The sequence below is a fragment of the Haemaphysalis longicornis genome, unplaced genomic scaffold (genome assembly GCF_048455015.1).
Source record: "Haemaphysalis longicornis isolate Haplotype H1 unplaced genomic scaffold, Haemaphysalis longicornis Haplotype H1 scaffold_2, whole genome shotgun sequence".
Taxonomy (NCBI): domain Eukaryota; kingdom Metazoa; phylum Arthropoda; class Arachnida; order Ixodida; family Ixodidae; genus Haemaphysalis; species Haemaphysalis longicornis.
Window position 1 is genome coordinate 208794825 of NW_027526295.1, and position 16429 is coordinate 208811253.

The 16429-nt window shown below is 46.6% G+C and overlaps 1 protein-coding gene across 2 annotated transcripts; it reads left to right on the forward strand.

The window, feature by feature from the left end:
• The first annotated feature begins 33 nt into the window (after positions 1 to 33).
• Positions 34 to 10334, forward strand: LOC144169841 (metaxin-1). 2 transcript variants are annotated; one of them, XM_077699220.1, is made up of 9 exons: positions 34 to 320; positions 433 to 493; positions 693 to 772; positions 866 to 958; positions 2282 to 2461; positions 4905 to 4981; positions 6143 to 6294; positions 8567 to 8712; positions 9760 to 10333. In XM_077699220.1, the coding sequence occupies exons 1-9, from the start codon at positions 252 to 254 to the stop codon at positions 9826 to 9828; spliced, it is 927 nt and encodes a 308-aa protein (XP_077555346.1). In that variant the 5' UTR covers positions 34 to 251; the 3' UTR covers positions 9829 to 10333. The 2 variants fall into 2 exon arrangements, with proteins under 2 accessions (XP_077555346.1, XP_077555347.1); XM_077699221.1 differs by having other exon boundaries at positions 237 to 320; positions 433 to 499; positions 9760 to 10334.
• The last annotated feature ends 6095 nt before the right edge of the window (positions 10335 to 16429 follow it).

Consider the following 16429-nt stretch of genomic DNA (forward strand, 5'->3'; position numbering starts at 1 on the left):
TTTACTTGTAAAGATTTACTCAACTCAGTGGTCGGCCGTTAAAGGGCATCGAGGTCAGCACAAACATACGCACGCACTCCTGTAACGCGTTGCTATGCATTGCCGATCGTGGGTTGGTGAAAGGCTAGTTACGTTATTTGGAGATTTTGGTGAGCACTGTTTACGTTAATCCTCGTGTATATCGTTTCCTGTATGATTACTAATTCTAGTTGTGTCTTGCGAGTGCGCATAGCTAACTCACAGCCGCTACCATGGAGCTTTACATCTGGAAAGGAGACTGGGGTCTGCCCAGCATCGACACAGCCTGCCTCGAAGTCATGGTAATTCAGTCACGCATACCACCAGATGTGTTTTTTTTTTTTTTGCGTGTGCAAGTGGCATATTTCTATTGTTTTTCTGCATTCAGGGTCCTTATATGCTTCTTTTCCGCAGGCGTACGCAAAATTCTCCGGGGCCCCGTTGAAGACGAGAGAAGTTCGTCGACCGTGGTCCGGTACCGGTACACAAAAATCCAATTTACTCCGCTTTGTTGTGCTTAATAAGCGAACTAGTTGCAGTGCACAATGATAGTGCCTCGGTGTAGATTTTGTGGAGGCAATATATCAAATGCTTCAAGCTGAATGTGTGAATTTGATGAGTGCTTGGAACAGTCCAACTGTAGTCGTGCACTAATTGTGGCAATTGCGTTCCAGGGTCATTACCGGTAATGCGGCACGGACCGCAAACGAAGTTAACAAGGTTTCAAGATGTTGTCGCCTACCTCCGAAAGCAGGTAAGAAGCGCGCGCGCGCGCGCAACAGCGCCAGCTCTTTAGTTGATCGTTCTGTGATCTGTATTGCTTTTGATTTTGTCGTTGTTATTTCAGAATTACAGCGCGGACGTACAAATGACACCGCAGCAAGCTTCGGATGCAACAGCCTACGCTGCCATGCTGAGGTACAAGCTCAAGCCTGCCTTGGTACGTGCCTGTGAGACACGCATTCAAGTGCACGCATTGCACATAAGTTAATTTTTGCAATCTCTGTGCCACATACTCCATTAATTGGCTGTCTTGTGCCACAACACTGGCTGCAGCTATGTGCTAATACGTCGCAGGCTGTTCACATTTTTTTCTGGGTAAACGCTAGAGCAGCAGTGCCGGTGGTTTGTGTCATGCAATCGTTCAGCAGATATTGCGGCAAAAGTAATGGTACAACTTTGGCTGGAACGCAGCGGTGAAGCTGGTGAATCTCGAAAACTCCAATATGTGAGCATTTTCCCATTCATTGATGACTGCTGAAACGCATTGCAATATTGAAAGTGTAGCAGAAACATTGTTCACATTCACTGATGGCTGCCGAAATGCACTTGTGATATCAGAGTGTAGCAGAAACTCCACCGGTGCACTTTAGCGGGATGTACCATAACTTTCAAGCAACATTTCCTATTGAGGCAGAAGGGATGCTGTTGCTGATGCAATCATTGTGGCATTGCAGCACTTGGCCAGCTACTATTCTTATCGGGGTGAAAACTACGGGAACTCATTTTGCTTGCTTCTAGAGTAGGAAGCATTTCTGGGTGAACCTGCCAGGTGCTCGCCATTTCGATGGGTGGTGCGCCCAATGCTATAAAAGGTATGGGGTTTTATGCGATGGAATTGTGCTGACCCTGTTACTTGCCTAGTAAGAAACGTGGTTCCACCCCTGTCGTTACTGAGAAAAGGCTTTGCACCTCAACCATACGCCTAAAATATGGCGCAAGTTTCAGGGCATCAAATGTGATGTTGGTAAAGGTGTAGGAGACTTTAGATGAGTACAGGAAGGGAATGTAAAATTGCATTTGCTAGTGCTTGCCAATTGTTAGCCTGGCAGATGCAGAACAGAAGATAGGGCATGCTTCTGTTGGATCTCTGTTTTTAGTGACACCTAGCTGCCAATTGAACATGTACAAAGGTACATTAACAACCCTTCTTTCCTACAGCCAACAACATTTACAGCAGCAAGATTTCGTTGACTGGTACAGTTTGACAAGCACCTGGCAATTTTTTTTTTCACATTTTTATCCAGTGCACACATAGCTAGAGAGGAAAAGTAGTTGGCCTTTCTCAGACCTTTTAGTTTGTTTTAGCAAAAACTGAACTTATTAGATCTACCACTGCTCATCTTCCAAAACCTTTCTCTGCTTTCTGCTGCAAGCCATACAAGACCGTGCGTATTTTAGAGCAAACGTGGGTAACTGTTGTGAGAGGGCCGTTTGTATCGAATGTTGAGGTTTGTGCGTTCAAACTTGGCCCCCGCTGCAGATGTACCAGTGGTGGGTGGATGCCCAGAACTACGTGGAGCTGACCCGGCCCTGGTACGCCAAGGCCCTGGGCTTCCCCCTCAACTACGTGCTCCCTGGGCAGATGCAGCGCTCGGCCACAGCCGCCCTCAACACCAAGCTGGAGGGCCTCGACCTGGAGGGCGACCAGGCACAGATTGCTGTGAGGCCTGCCTCTTGTTATTTACAAAAGACAGAAAGCGTGTCTTCGGACAGGGGAGGGGGCGTCACCTGATGCCAAACAGCGTCGTGCTTCATGCTCCATAGGTGACGCTGGTAGCCCCTGGGAGCAGAGGTGTTACTGGCAGCTTGTATTTGCTGCTGCTTCTCTAGTTTTCATTCACTGAAGGCCCATTGGAGTTCAGATGTCGGTTTGCCAGCATTTCTGTCTGCAGTTCGGCGCTTTATGACGATGTGCACTGCACATGCTCTTCAGCATTAAGCATCACAATGCAACATTTGGTCTAACGGCAGTTCCCAGAAAGGAACCACAACAGACCTTTCTTGAGTAGTGATCTGCATATGTGTTAACTGATATGCTGCCATTCTGTCAGGCCAAAGAACGAGAATCACAGCAAAGAAAAAAAAAGTACCTGGCAAATCGCCCCTGTGAGTAGCCTTTCGACCCGCTGAGTGCTGCTGTTTGTCGAAGATGTTTGGGGGATAATTAGGACGCAGGGGAAGTCACTGCACCAGGTGAAAACTGCTGCAGGATTATCCAAAAACATTATCCGAAAAGGTTGCCATTTTTTGGCTAGGGACTGTCATGTCTGTAGCAGGCAGTTGGTAGGTAACTTTTAACCCATATGGTGCACAAAGCAATAGCATTCAGAACAGAGCTTCACTCGCTGTGGCAGCATCCAAAGAGTTAAAAACCAGTAGGGTGCTTGCTGCATCTGGCTGCATTTTTGAAGAGTAAAGTGACAAGTCCTGAAATTTTTTGCCACTGCCTCTGCATTTGTACACATCAAATTTACTAAATTAGGTGGTGTTTAATAATAGTAACACAACTCAAGTTTTATTTCTGGTCATGCTTTGAAAGCAAGCATATTGTTAGAAGGCATTACTTGCAAGGAACATACCGTAATTACCCTATTCTAACGCACACTTTTTTTCCGGAAAAATAGGCCAAAAAATCGCATGCGCATTAGAATTGGATACGAAACCGAAACTGTCGAAACAGCGGAAATTTCGTCCCACCCATCGCCATCTCAAGCTGGCGCCGAAGCCTTTAACAACAATTTTTCGAACGCAGGAAGCATAGGCGCGTAGGCTTTTCTATCGGCGTTCACACAAATCGTCAAATCGCTCTACTTGCGCGCTTGATAACAGCAATGGCAGCAGCGGCTCTCACGCTTTCAAAACGAGCGGTCGGCTGAAGCGTGCGCCTCTGGAGAAGCTCGCGGGATGGGCGTGGGAGGCGTGGGCCACGATCCCATCAACCATGGTGGCACCGAGGACGAGATGTTGTGGTCAGCGGAAAGCGACGAGGAGTGAGATTACTTCGGGAAATAAATCGCCCATTTCTCTCGCATTCGTTTGTCTGGGTAACCAAGTTCCGTGCTCGTTACAATCCGAGATGCAAGTTTTTTCGGTTTTTGTCCCAGGAAAATCGGGTGCGCGTTAAAATCGGGTAAGTACGGTAATATTTTCTGTGCAATGCAAAAGCGAATGTAGGACATTGTAGTATTTTAAAAACTGCAGACAATGTTGTAGATCCTAAAGAGCATGTTCTAATCAACCTGTTTTATTTTTTTTTTTTCAAGTACTATTTAAAGAGGTAAAAGCCACATTAAGCTATGGTGCCAGGAAAACCCTACTATACTTGGGGACAACGTAAAAACGACTGTGGAAGTTGCCTGTGTGCCTCATCATCGCAGCTGGCTGTTACTCTGTGTGGTGCAAAAAGTGCCTTACTGCGACTATTTTGAACGTGACACGAGGTGTTTCCGTGATTTCTCGCACTTAATTTGCCTTTAAATTCCTGCAGCGACTGCAGAAAGACTAGGTGTGAAAAAGAAGACTATGATACGCATTAAGCGCAGTCTTATTTCAAAACACGCGTGTTGACATCCGGGTCCGCTGCATCGGTGGAGTAATACACTACGTGATCTATTGCCGTTCTTAACTTGTACTCCAGTATATTAAGTCAGGATTTCGAATTGCGTAGCCGCCTTCAAATTAATTAGAATTTATTTTCGTATCGCTAAGTTTGCAACAAATGGCCTTCATGGGCATAACTAAATGAAGCAACGTAGATACTCTGTTTCCGCATTTAAAACACACAATGTCCCTTGCACACGCACTCAAACTTCAAAGTGGCTTTCTGAAGTAACGTAATTTTTAAACGTATTAACTGCAACTTGCCATGCTTACTTTTTCCATGCCATGCCATGCTTACTTGCCCTTACTTTTTCACAGAAGGCTGTGATTTTACCTGTTTGCACCCTGTTTGTTTCTAGCTTACTGGCAGCACTAAGCAACCTGCAGTCCAGATCACAGGAGCTGGGGAGGGCTGCTGTAGGGATGTGGCTCCTCGGCATACACGAGAGCCCTTTTTCCACTTTGTGGACAAGCGCTCTTATCTTGCCTCCTGGTCTTTCCAGCTGTTCCGGGAGGCGCAGGAGTGCATGACCACCCTGTCTCAGCGGCTGGGGAAGGAACCCTTCTTCTTTGGGCAGAGGTAAAGTGGCCGGGGGGGGGGGGCCCATCGTTCAAGATCGTGTGCACATGCCATGCTGGGCTCAGAGAGAACCTGTCACAGTGGTTCAGTAGCTAAAGCAAAAATTGGCTGAAAAAGCTTGAAATGTGGGCTGCAGAGCACTTTAGCCCTTTGATGCCCAGTGTTGCTCAGGAGCAACAACTTAAACAATATTTTTTTTTTCCTCGCACTTTGTGGGGTTTTTTTCGACATTTAACTCCATCTTTCGACAGACAAAGGATCCCGGACCTTCGAAAATTAAAAAACAAAAGAACGCACTTCCGTGTGCTAAAAAAAAAAATTTTTACGCATGTTAACTCGCATCGAGTCTGGGTGGCTCAACGGGCTAGTGACAGGTAACCGAAATGTTGTAATTTTGTTGTTGTTACAAATGATAGCAATACGAACTTTATGTTGTCTTTACTTGAACCATAAATCACGGTGATCAAGGTAGCTCCCTTGTTCAAGTGATATATGGGCAGCCAAGCGCCCAGTGTTTCCCAGTGTGTCCTAGTGTCCGTCCTAATGAACCAAATTTTTTTCTGACTTAATATTTGTGATGTCGGAAGTCCTTTTTAGATCATAAGAAACTTCTCACACGCTTAAGCAAAATAATAAAGTTTTGGGCATCAAAGGGTTAAGCTGATCAGCTGATAAACTTTCATTATTATTTTCGTTTGCTGTTCCACCAGCAACACTCTGGGAAGGGTCCTGCTGCGACCATTTATGTGTCGACACCGCTTTCAATAATCTGTCCCTGGGGGCTATTCTTCACAGCACCAGGAATCGTGAATTTTTCTGTGATTGGGTAGGGCTTCCAGTACCTGCCTTCCCACATTTTCCAGCCAGGAAAACAGACCTGACAGCCAATAACAAAAGGCCTTTGGCCATAATTTATGATATCCGGTGATGGCAAGAACCGCTTCCTCCTGGCTTGACCACTTGCAATATTCAGTTGAACCGAAGAGAAAACCTAATTAACTGAAGCTGAAATACGAGGCTGTAGACACCCACAGTGGGAAAACTTAATTTGATTAATTGAATTAAGTTGAATCAGAGGTTGAACCAGCCTTTACACCTCTTACGTTAGCAGATAGCAGCACTGGTTGCTGCAGCCCGCACCCATGCCCAACTTTGTTCCAGCCCCACTTCCTTGGACGCCGTGGTGTTTGCCCACCTGGCCCCGCTTCTCCAGGCCCCCTTTCCGAGCAATGCCCTGCAGAACCACCTCAAGGCCTGCGACAACCTGGCCGCGTTTGTCACCAGGATTATGCAGCGGTACTTCCCCCTCAAAGGTGCGCCTACTGCGGGCGTTGTGGCCAAGACCTCATTTCACTGATTGACCGTGCTGGGTTACTACATCGACGCATTAGTACCAGCAAGAATAAGCAGTGAAATTAAATGTTTTAAGTGTTCACATAGTAAAATTTTCCAACGGAATGCAAACATTTGAACAGTACTGGCTTCAAATATTGAATATTTTTCCCTCATTTTTTTTTCTGTTGTATCTTTCAAAATACACAACATTGTTTCAAGTGCAGGTACTGTCAGGCTACAGTAAGCATGGAAAGGGGGAAAACAAACTAGAACGTGCAATTGCAGTTTCACATTCCCCAGTGTGACACTCGCACCATTAAAGGAGCACTGACACCAATTTTCGGCATTAATATTATTGCACAGTTCGCTTCCTTCACTCAACAGAATACCCTGGCTGAAATATGAGCGGCCTGCGACGTGAAGAACATAGTTCAATCGGATCTCATTTATCACGCCGACAAAGCAGCGCGCGGAGCGGCACTCAGCAAATGGACATCAGCGCGACATCACCCCGTGAGGCCAAAAGAAGTGACGCAACAGCGCTCGTCAAAAACTCGTGACGTCACTTCACGCGTGTGGCCCCACGAGCGGCGAGCGGGCGCAACACCCTCTTATTAAGCGGGCACCGGTGACGTCCGCACAAAGCAGTGAGGTCAGGCAGGGATTCTGTCATATGCGCCGTTCGGGATGAAAGCGCAGGAATTTGAAACAAACGATTTTTAGGCCGTTCAATGTAATTAACTATCGCGCGCTGAAGTATTTGAAGTGCTGTTTCAGGTTCACCAGACCATTAAGCATCGATAAAAGCAATAAAAGTGTAACATAAAATTTTCGTGTCAGTGCTCCTTTAATGTTCATTTGCTGAGCTGCAGCGCTACAGCATGTTATTTTGCGGCCAGTTCAAGCTCAAATATTTCGAGATATTGAATAACAATTTCTCAAATGTGGCGCAATTTGTATAACAACATCTAGTTGATTTGTACACAAAATTCTGAAAGCTTCTGAGTACCCCAAGCATGAATGGTAGAACCCAACAATACAGTTGTAGAGTCGGCTAGTATTATAAAATGTTGGCAGATTTTTAGGCTTTCCATTTCCCAAACTAAACATGCAGTTGCCTATTGTCTCCGCATTTGCATTAAAGAAAGAGAGGATAAATAATCTGATTAAATGCATGATCAGAGAGCTTTGAAATCTTGTCAATGAAACAAAATTTGCAGACATGAAACAAGAAAAAACTGCTTAAAGTAATGCTGCACAGAAGTATGGAATGCCCAGTTATGCGCAAAGGCCAAGGCATGTGCAGCTGATTTGCCCTCCTCATCTTTCACTCTTCCTGCCACCCCCCTTGTTTTAAAAAAATTTTGACAGGCCTGAAAACAAGCACAAGTCATGTCATCAGGCACCAGCACACATGCTTCACTAGCACAGTTTTCCGTGGTAGACAAATTGCCACTTCCTTCATCTTTTTGTTTGGTTCTGTAGAACGAAGTGTCTACACAACCCGCTGCGGTGGCTCAGTGGCTAAGGTGTTGTGCTAATAATTAGCCGATGGATTTGGGTTCGATCCCGACCGCGGTGGCTGCTTTTCTGATAGAGGGGAAAAGCGAAAGTGCCGATGTGTTAAAATTACGGCGCACGTTAAAGATCCCCAGGTGGTCAAAATGAATCCTGAGCCCTAGGCTACAGCGCGCCTCATAGCTGGCGTGTAGCTTTGGCTGCTGCTTCATCCGCGCCGATCTGCACCTGTTTCTTTAGTACAGGATGTCAAAGTGGAACTTTAAAAACCATTGCCGCAAGTGCCTAGAAAAACACCCCTGCAAAGCGATGCTTACTGCAGTAACTTATTCATCAAGTGACCCGCTTGTGCTGATGCAAACATGATTTCGAGAAGTGTTAAAACTTTCAGTATGTGCATTCAAAACTCCACGTATCACCCGATGTAGAAATCTTCACCAGTTTTAGGAGCCTTGCTCTAACACGGCTTGGTATGTCCCCTCCGCTTGTAATAACATCTGGTATTATTTGAAGAGCATTTGTGCGACATGGCTATGTCAGTGGGGCTCTTCGATTGAGTCTCGGACTCACCGCGGGTAGCCCAAGTATTCCCCGAAGCCATAGGGATACATGGGGAAATTGAGTGCCGGACTGCTTCTCGGGGAGTCCACGGTGAGTCCAAGACTGTAAATGGAGGAGCCCCAGCGTGTGCGCTCTTACTACATGTGTTGTTGCTGCTTCCATTGTGCACAGATGGCGCCAACAGTGGGGATACAGCAGGGACTACCAAGGCGTCGTCGTCGGAGGAGTTCTCCTTCTCGTGGCTCAACTCGCTGCTTTCGGTGGGCGTGGCCACGGCGGCTATGCTGGCATACGCCCTGTTCTCGGGACTTGTGCAGGTGAGTGCAAGGGTTAGGATGGGGTGCCGATAAGCACTGTTGTGCAGGGACACAGTGACATGTGCATTACGTGCGCATGTTTTATTGACAGGTACTGCATAACTCACTTCTTCTGGTATGGAAGACCGTGTCGTGGTTATGGCGAAGATGGCGTCTAGGGCTCTATGCTTGTAGTTAACAAGCTTGCAGCTCAAAAACTCGTACTACGCTCAATGTATGACGGCAGCAGACAAATTAGAAGCAAAATTTATGCAATGCTGTGAACCACTGCATACAGTAGTGAATTAATGGTTTTTACGTGTTTTGGACGTCCACAGCATCCTAAAATGTTCCGTAGCATCCTCTCTGTGTACAGCTGCTTTTGGTTACTAATATCACAAAAATTGCCAAGTGTTGTTAAGTGCACTTTACCATGGCATTGAAAGCATGCTGTTCGCAAACTATGCATCTCGAAAAATGATTCCACTATGTTTCTGAGAGACGCGCTCTGTTATTAAGAACTGGTGCACCTGAATGTGGAACAAGCCACACATGCCCGAGTTCAGGTGTTCATTTGTTGTAGAGCTAATGTGTCACAGTAAACTTTGGTTAGTGCTTGTGACTAAATTTGTTTGATAGAACCCAGCTGTTTTGGGGGGATAAAAAGAACTCAACATTGTGGGCCTGAGCTTTCACTCGTCACCATGGAGAAGATGAAGCAATGGGGAAACGTGTCAACCAAGTTAGTTCTGCAGTACTTTGCAGTGGACTGTGACATACTAGAAGTAAGAAGCATCAAAGCCATTGGACAGCTAATTCTCAAACCACACATCATACTTTACATCGCAGCGCATGTGATTCGGCCTTTCACGGGTTGCCCTGTACAGTGATTTCACTGCCCAATAGAACCTGTTCAGTTTTCCTTTTGAGGGTGTAATACTGCGACGCCCGACTTGACCATTATGTCAGCACTTGGGAATCTGTTGTTCCAACGCATTCTTTGTAGCTGCTGTTCTGCTCTAAGAAGACACCTACAAGCTTCTGTTCTGCGTTTTCTGTACCTTTCAGGTTGAGTACACAGACGATGAGCCGGCATCCAAAGACAAAGAAAAGGAAGCAGAGTCGTCACTGGATTGACGATGCTGGTGTCGGACACACTGTGGCACGACAGGGGGACCCAGCCGTGTGTGGGTGTGCTCAGCGTGCAAGCTCGCCTGCCAGACCTCCCAGTGGTGCACTCTGGTTGATCTGCACTGCCACTTGGCTGTCAGCGGCATGGCCAGAGAAGTTTCGGGACATGCTGCAGGGCTGGCACAGGACATGCGAGTGTGCGTCACAGATAGTTGCTTCCAAACTTGGTCTCATCAGTTTTTTTTATTGCTATTATTGTTCAGAGGTGGTGACGTGACAGCGATAGTGTGATGCTTTCTTGTTGGTGAGATGTGTAAAACGAGACAGACGGCGGTCCCATGGAGTACCGACGCCAAATTGTGTTTGTGAATGGCTGCTATCCCATAAAACTGTAATGCACGAATCAAGAATGGCCAACATGCTGCCGGTGATTAATTACAGCACCATTTGTCTTCATTTTTGGTTCGGTCCAATAACAGTACGGGAGTGTGTGTGTGTGTGTGTGGGGGGGGGGGGGGGGGTCCTCTATTGCTTATTGCTTACCATTTTTTCTCTCCAAGCAAGATGCCAGTTTTGTAGTTTTGTTGTCAGCTCCAACCATCCAAGTTCAGCTTTTATGATCACCTCACCTGTAGCCTGCTTCTTTTCGGCTCAACTAATGATTAGTTCTGCCGCATTCCGAAGGGCTGAAACAACCCAGAGGTGGGGGTGGTGAGAATAAAGGGGCAAAAGGAAACAAAATAAGCTGCCACTTCTTTTGTGTTAGTTTCTCTGCGCACGAGCCTGCTGGTTTCTTTCCTGACTGCTAAGCTTGTTGTAGGGGCAGACCACTGCAAATTTGACTGGCTGGAAGCTTCTGTGTCACATACTGTGGTGGCTAGCACCATTTTGTGCTAGCACAGAGGCCAAGCCACCCTTGCCTAGCTGCTCGAAACTGTGGAAATAATGCTGATTTAAAATTAGTCTGAAGCGACATGTGATGCCCATAATGACTGGAAGCAATTTCGGCATCTTCGTGAACCAAATCATGTCAGTTTTTAGAAATTCAGCTGTAGTGTCACTACTCCTAGAAGGCCAGTTGTGTGCCCTATACTCAAGGGTGCATGCAAAAAGCAATTGCTTGCACTGCGGAAAGTGTTGTAATATGGCACACCCAAAGTATGTCAGATGTAGCTTTAAATAGAGCCAGAACTCTGACAGTAGAGATATCAGAGGTATAATTCGTTGCAACTGCTTTTGATTATTCTTTTCTAAGCCCTAAAGGTGTGTAGTGCAGAAGGACTGTCGCCCAGGACAACCTCAAATTGGCAATGAAACAGAATTATGTTTTATGAAACTTCGCTTTAGCGAGCCTCAGGGGGAGGGTAAGGTCACCTTTAGAGTGAAATGCCTAATAAAAATCAATATTTGAGCGACATTCCGGTTGCATAAAAACTGTTTTAAATGAAATATTGACTGCAGTGCTCCAGGAAAGCAGTTTCTTTCACTTCTGTGAAACGGATGTGGTCAAATGGTTTTTAAGAAGAATTAAGTCTTTTCAAGCCAAAATGAGACCTTGACACTGTGAAAATGGTGGAAACCTGCGATCCTGACTTGGTACGTGGCAGCGCTTAAGGGGGGACGTGGGGATCGGAGTGAACTTTTTTGTTTTTTGGCGTAGAGTGATGAAATTTGGCAAGCACATTGGAAAGCACTCCAAATGGTGAAATTTAAAATTTCATGATGATACCTTCAGTAGTTCTTGTGTTACAGAGGTTTACATGTTGCCCGCCCGTGAAAAGCCTAGCAAGGTATTGACACATGCTAGGAAGTTCTGAATACTTCTCAATTATAGTCAAAAGAACACTACAGGGCAAGACAGTCTTCAAATTTTTTTTACACCCTTCATTTTTTTTACAGAAAAGAATAATTTCACTTGTAACCTATAGGACATAATTGACCTAGCCATAAATTCCACATTAAAAAATAACGAGGCCCTAAAATGAAAATCCAAGACTGTCTCGCCCTGCAGAACTCTTCAAGGATCGAAATAAAACAGACAGGGTCAAAATCTGCCCAGTGATTGCCATGCTATCCTTTCCACGAGCAACGAAGAACTCGTAAAATGCACTTTTGAGAAAACGGCTCTTAAAGTTTACGATGATGTCACAATTTTCAAACTGCACCAGCAGCATAGTCCTTGCTGTCGTTGCTTGGGGACAACCTCGCATACCTTTGCCCTTTGATTTGGTGCATCTGGGATGCCTTCCTGGCTCATTGGAGGTTTCTATGTGTAGGCCTTTAGATGGCAGAAGCACCAGTTTTACGCAGAGTGTACCAAAAAGTTTACTATGGGCTACTAGGGTACCTATATTTTACTTCATGTATGCCTAATGCATAGCTGTCTCCAAAATGAAGAGTAAGGCATGGTTTTTTTTTATTAATGTGCCAGCACACTTTCAGCTTATTTCTGGGTGTCATAACCTTGATGAAGCTACAGCTTAGTACATGAGGCTGTTCAGTGTCAAAAATTATATCAGGGCATCACACGCATAAGATGAGCTATTTGAAGGCAGAATATACATTTGTTTTACATAATTACAACATTAACATTATAAGAATACCATGCTCTTCTTCAGGCGAAAAAAGCATTGCAAAATGGACATTATAATTGCAAACATTGCAAAAATAGAAAAAAATAGTGACATTAAAATTTTTTTAAATGCTGTAACATTACGGCATCTTCTCTAATTAATTTAATACTGAAAATATAATTGTGTAATCCCAGACTTCGTTGTACGAACTAGTTTAGAGCCACGGAAAAAGTTTCTCAAATAAGCTGGGTAACGTGTTCATTGCACCCCCCCCCCCCTTCCCTACAATCCCCGACGCGCACGTTCACCACGATCGTAATTTAGGTAACCTTACTATGTTTAGCAACTTTACTTTTGCCATTAAATTACACTTTGCGTACATCAATTATTACTACTCGCGCGCAATAGCAACCGATCCCGCTATCGGCCGCTGCCCGAACACGTCGCGCCAATGCAGCGCGCGCCGCAACTTCTGGCGAGCCGGTCATTCCATTCCTGAAGCTCGCGAGCTCGCTGTGAAACACAGCAATAACTAAGCGTTTTATAACACGGCAATGCGTCCAAAAGTTCACTTCACGAACACCAATTGTACACGGACGCACCGAGTTTCCCACTCAAGGACGCACCACGACGATGTCGCGGGCACGTTTTCGATGCGTCTTTCGAGCCGCGCACTTCCCTATCTGGCGCACGATCTCAAGCATTATCGCCGCGATAACGATAGCGTCACTGTACGGAATCGCAATGCATGAAACCACTGAACGGGAACCGAGCCGACCGCGAAACCGAGGAAAACATTAGCGACACGGAGTGCGGGCGAACTGCGCGTCAGCCGAATCACCCGGCGGCCATCTTGTTGTGGCCATGGCGGCACCCAATCCGGAGAGCCGTCTTAGCTAACGCGGCCGGAGAGCCAATCGCGTGTTAGATTCTATCGGTTGCTTCGTTTCACCGTCTCTCATTTTCCGCCGTTTGTGCGTTTGTGAATGAGCGACAATGAAAGCAGCGACAGGAAATCGGAAGTTGAAGACTCTGCCAATCTAACGCGACCAAGATGGCGGCGCCCGGTGCCGTCGTTCCGGAGATACAGCGCTGCGAAAATTGCCGTTTTTTTCGTCATTTTGCGGAAATAATTTGTCACCTCAGCTGACGTAAATATTTTTCTTTGGCACTTCGCGATCGTTTTCGACCGGGAAACTTTGCAGACGCATAGAATATAAAATGTGCAATCCGAAAATGTGACTTCCGAAAAAACGATTTTTTGGTCACTTTTCGCCATCTGATACCCGCGTCCCCCCTTAAAGACCTGCGCGGCCCCTCGACGACGACGCGGCTTGCGCTGGATTGCGCAATGCGATGGCAACAGGGGGAGTTCGTTTGCGCCACATGAGAGAGCGCCATTGGTGCGCTTGGAAGCGGGGAGCTCAAGAATCGCTGCGGCGGTGAGACGGCTGCGGCGCATGAGCATGGGACTTCTGCTGCGGTGCTTGATGGCGGCGCTCCGAGCGGGGACATTACGGCGTGCGGCGGCAGACCGACCAGGGACTCCAGTGACTCCAGCCTGGACCGAGCATCGTTGACCAGTAGCAGCAGAGTCCAACGACTCCGGCCGCTCGAGCATCGCGGGACCCGTCGACGACCTAAAAGATGGGAGCGCAGAGGTGGTTTTGGGAATAAACCCCCTTGGAGGCTGGCGTCAGTTGCCTTTGTCTCGTGCCTGCCTCGCGCGCCGGTGCTGTCTACACGGCAGCCGCGTGTGGAGGATCGTCCGTGTTAGACCCATACCCTCAATACAAAGGTTTCAAAGTTTGTTGATGCTGTAAGATGGGCAACTGTGTCTTGCAGTTGAAAGCAGTAATAGGCACAATTGGTTAGTTGCTTGCCAGGGTACATCAAACCAATACTGTGACGTGAGGCAGTTGTTTTGTACTACTGCTGCTGGACAGACCAAAGAAAAACATTAGAAGGCAGTGCAAAGTAGTGCCGTTCATTATGCAGCCTGCCAGAGGGATGATTAGCAGTAGGAAAAAAATAAAGGCATTTCTTCTCGCAAAATATGCAGGTTCATGGGGGGGGAAAAATTTTACACACATTTTGCGCTCTCTCTCTCTTCTCACCTGAGACAACCCATCAGTGAGTGCACACAAACAAGCAGTCTTTGGATGACAGCGCCGCATAAGCAATTGCAGTGATACACGAGACTGTGCATGCATGGTCTTTTTGTTCTTTCCTCATTTCTTTCCTACTCCACTCTTTTTCCCGAACGTGCAGTTTGCAAACCACTGGAGCCAGTGTGCCTCGACTGCAGCGACAACACCATCCGCTCTCTGCCCTTGACGCATGCACTCCCCCTATCTTATCCTTTCCAGTGAAGAGTTGGCCCTGCTGGAGCGTGTGCCTCCCTCTACTTTCCACTTCTCTTCCGCCGTGAGAAGTCACAACACACAGTGGCAGACCTGGAGTCAGAAGTACTCATTTCTGCAACGGAGGTGTACAAGGGTTGTAAAAGCCTCAACACAGTGTTGTACCAGCCTCGCCTCCCCTTTCGTGCTTACTCACTGCGACAGAACCCTCTCTTTGCTGGTTTCATAGCTCACGTTTCACCATAACTCAGTCACGTTTTGGTTCAGTAGAGATGGGCTGCATCAACTGCACAGCAAAATTGAAACTCGCTGTCTCCGAGTTTGCAAAAAAAAATGGGGGGGGGGGGAACCATGCCTATGCAAAGCACTTCAACATGAATGGAAGTCGCATGTAGTATCGGAGGAGGTAGAAGGGTTCTCTTTAAAATACCAAACGTGGAAGGAGAATGTTATGGGAAAAGAGCTCTTCAGACATGTTCGAGAGCTGAAGCCATCCTATCTTGCTGTGTTGTGTGAGACGTTGCAGTTTGAGTCGAGGAAGATCTCGCAGAAGAAAGGGGTCCTTGCTGTGACATTCAAGGCAAGCAGAGGTTATTTGGCGCACTTCATGAGATGCCACCAGCTGTCTCTCAGATGGAGATTGACACTCTGCCGGTGGTTGCCACAAAACAGTGAGGAAAAGGTTGTTTTGTTTCACCACTTTGCTATTAAGCTACGCAGAATGGGGCACTTTATCATGTCCCAGATTGGGAGTGCAGGCGAAAATGCTTCTGACCTCCAACATGCCACATAAAACCACTGTGAGCAAGGAAGGAATTTTGGCGCCCCCATCTAAACCGCTGGCAGCTAAAAACAGTGCTGTATGATGCTGGTTGTTGTGACAGAAGATGATGCCCAAATTAGAAGGCCACATTTACATCCATGCCCACGAAAAGGGATGGATGAGGGATTGGCTCGACCCCGTCTGGAAGAAAAGACCAGGGGCTTTGCTGAGACTACAATCAGAGTTAGTGCTCTACAGCTTCAAAGAGAGTCTCATCCCAGGTGCCTGACATCAGTCTTGCAGCCCTCAGATGCATCGGTAAACAAACCCTCCAAAGGCTACGTCGAATGAATGGCCAGCGGACAGCATGGTCTCACTTTCGTTGGGAGGGTAAAAAGACTGCCACTGGAGATGATCTGCAAGAAACTCTGGCAGTGTGGCGCATGGGCCCAACCGGTATCACTAAGGACTGCTTCAAGACAGGGCTGTTAAGCACGCTCAATGGAATTGAGGGCAATGCACTTTAGGAGGCCAGTAACACGGGCCACGACGACGACTCCGAGTCGGACTTCTTGAGTAGTGATCCTGACCACACCATGACAGGATTGGACTGATTATGGAAATGCGCCTTCTGTGAACAAACAAGTACCCTTCATTTGTGCCATCATATTTGATACTCTCTTTTACGTATACTCCATGGTAGGACCACTTGGACATTATTTCTGACTTTTTCACGAAATCCCGCATAATTCCCACAACCCCTTTTTGAAGCCCCAAATTTGCAAAATGAAAAAAAAAATAAAATAAAATAAACCTGTGCAAAAAACATAAGTAGATATGTTATCTGTCTTGTACTCAGTGGTAAATAATGGCAAGGTACACACCAAGTACCACAGGTGCTATGCACA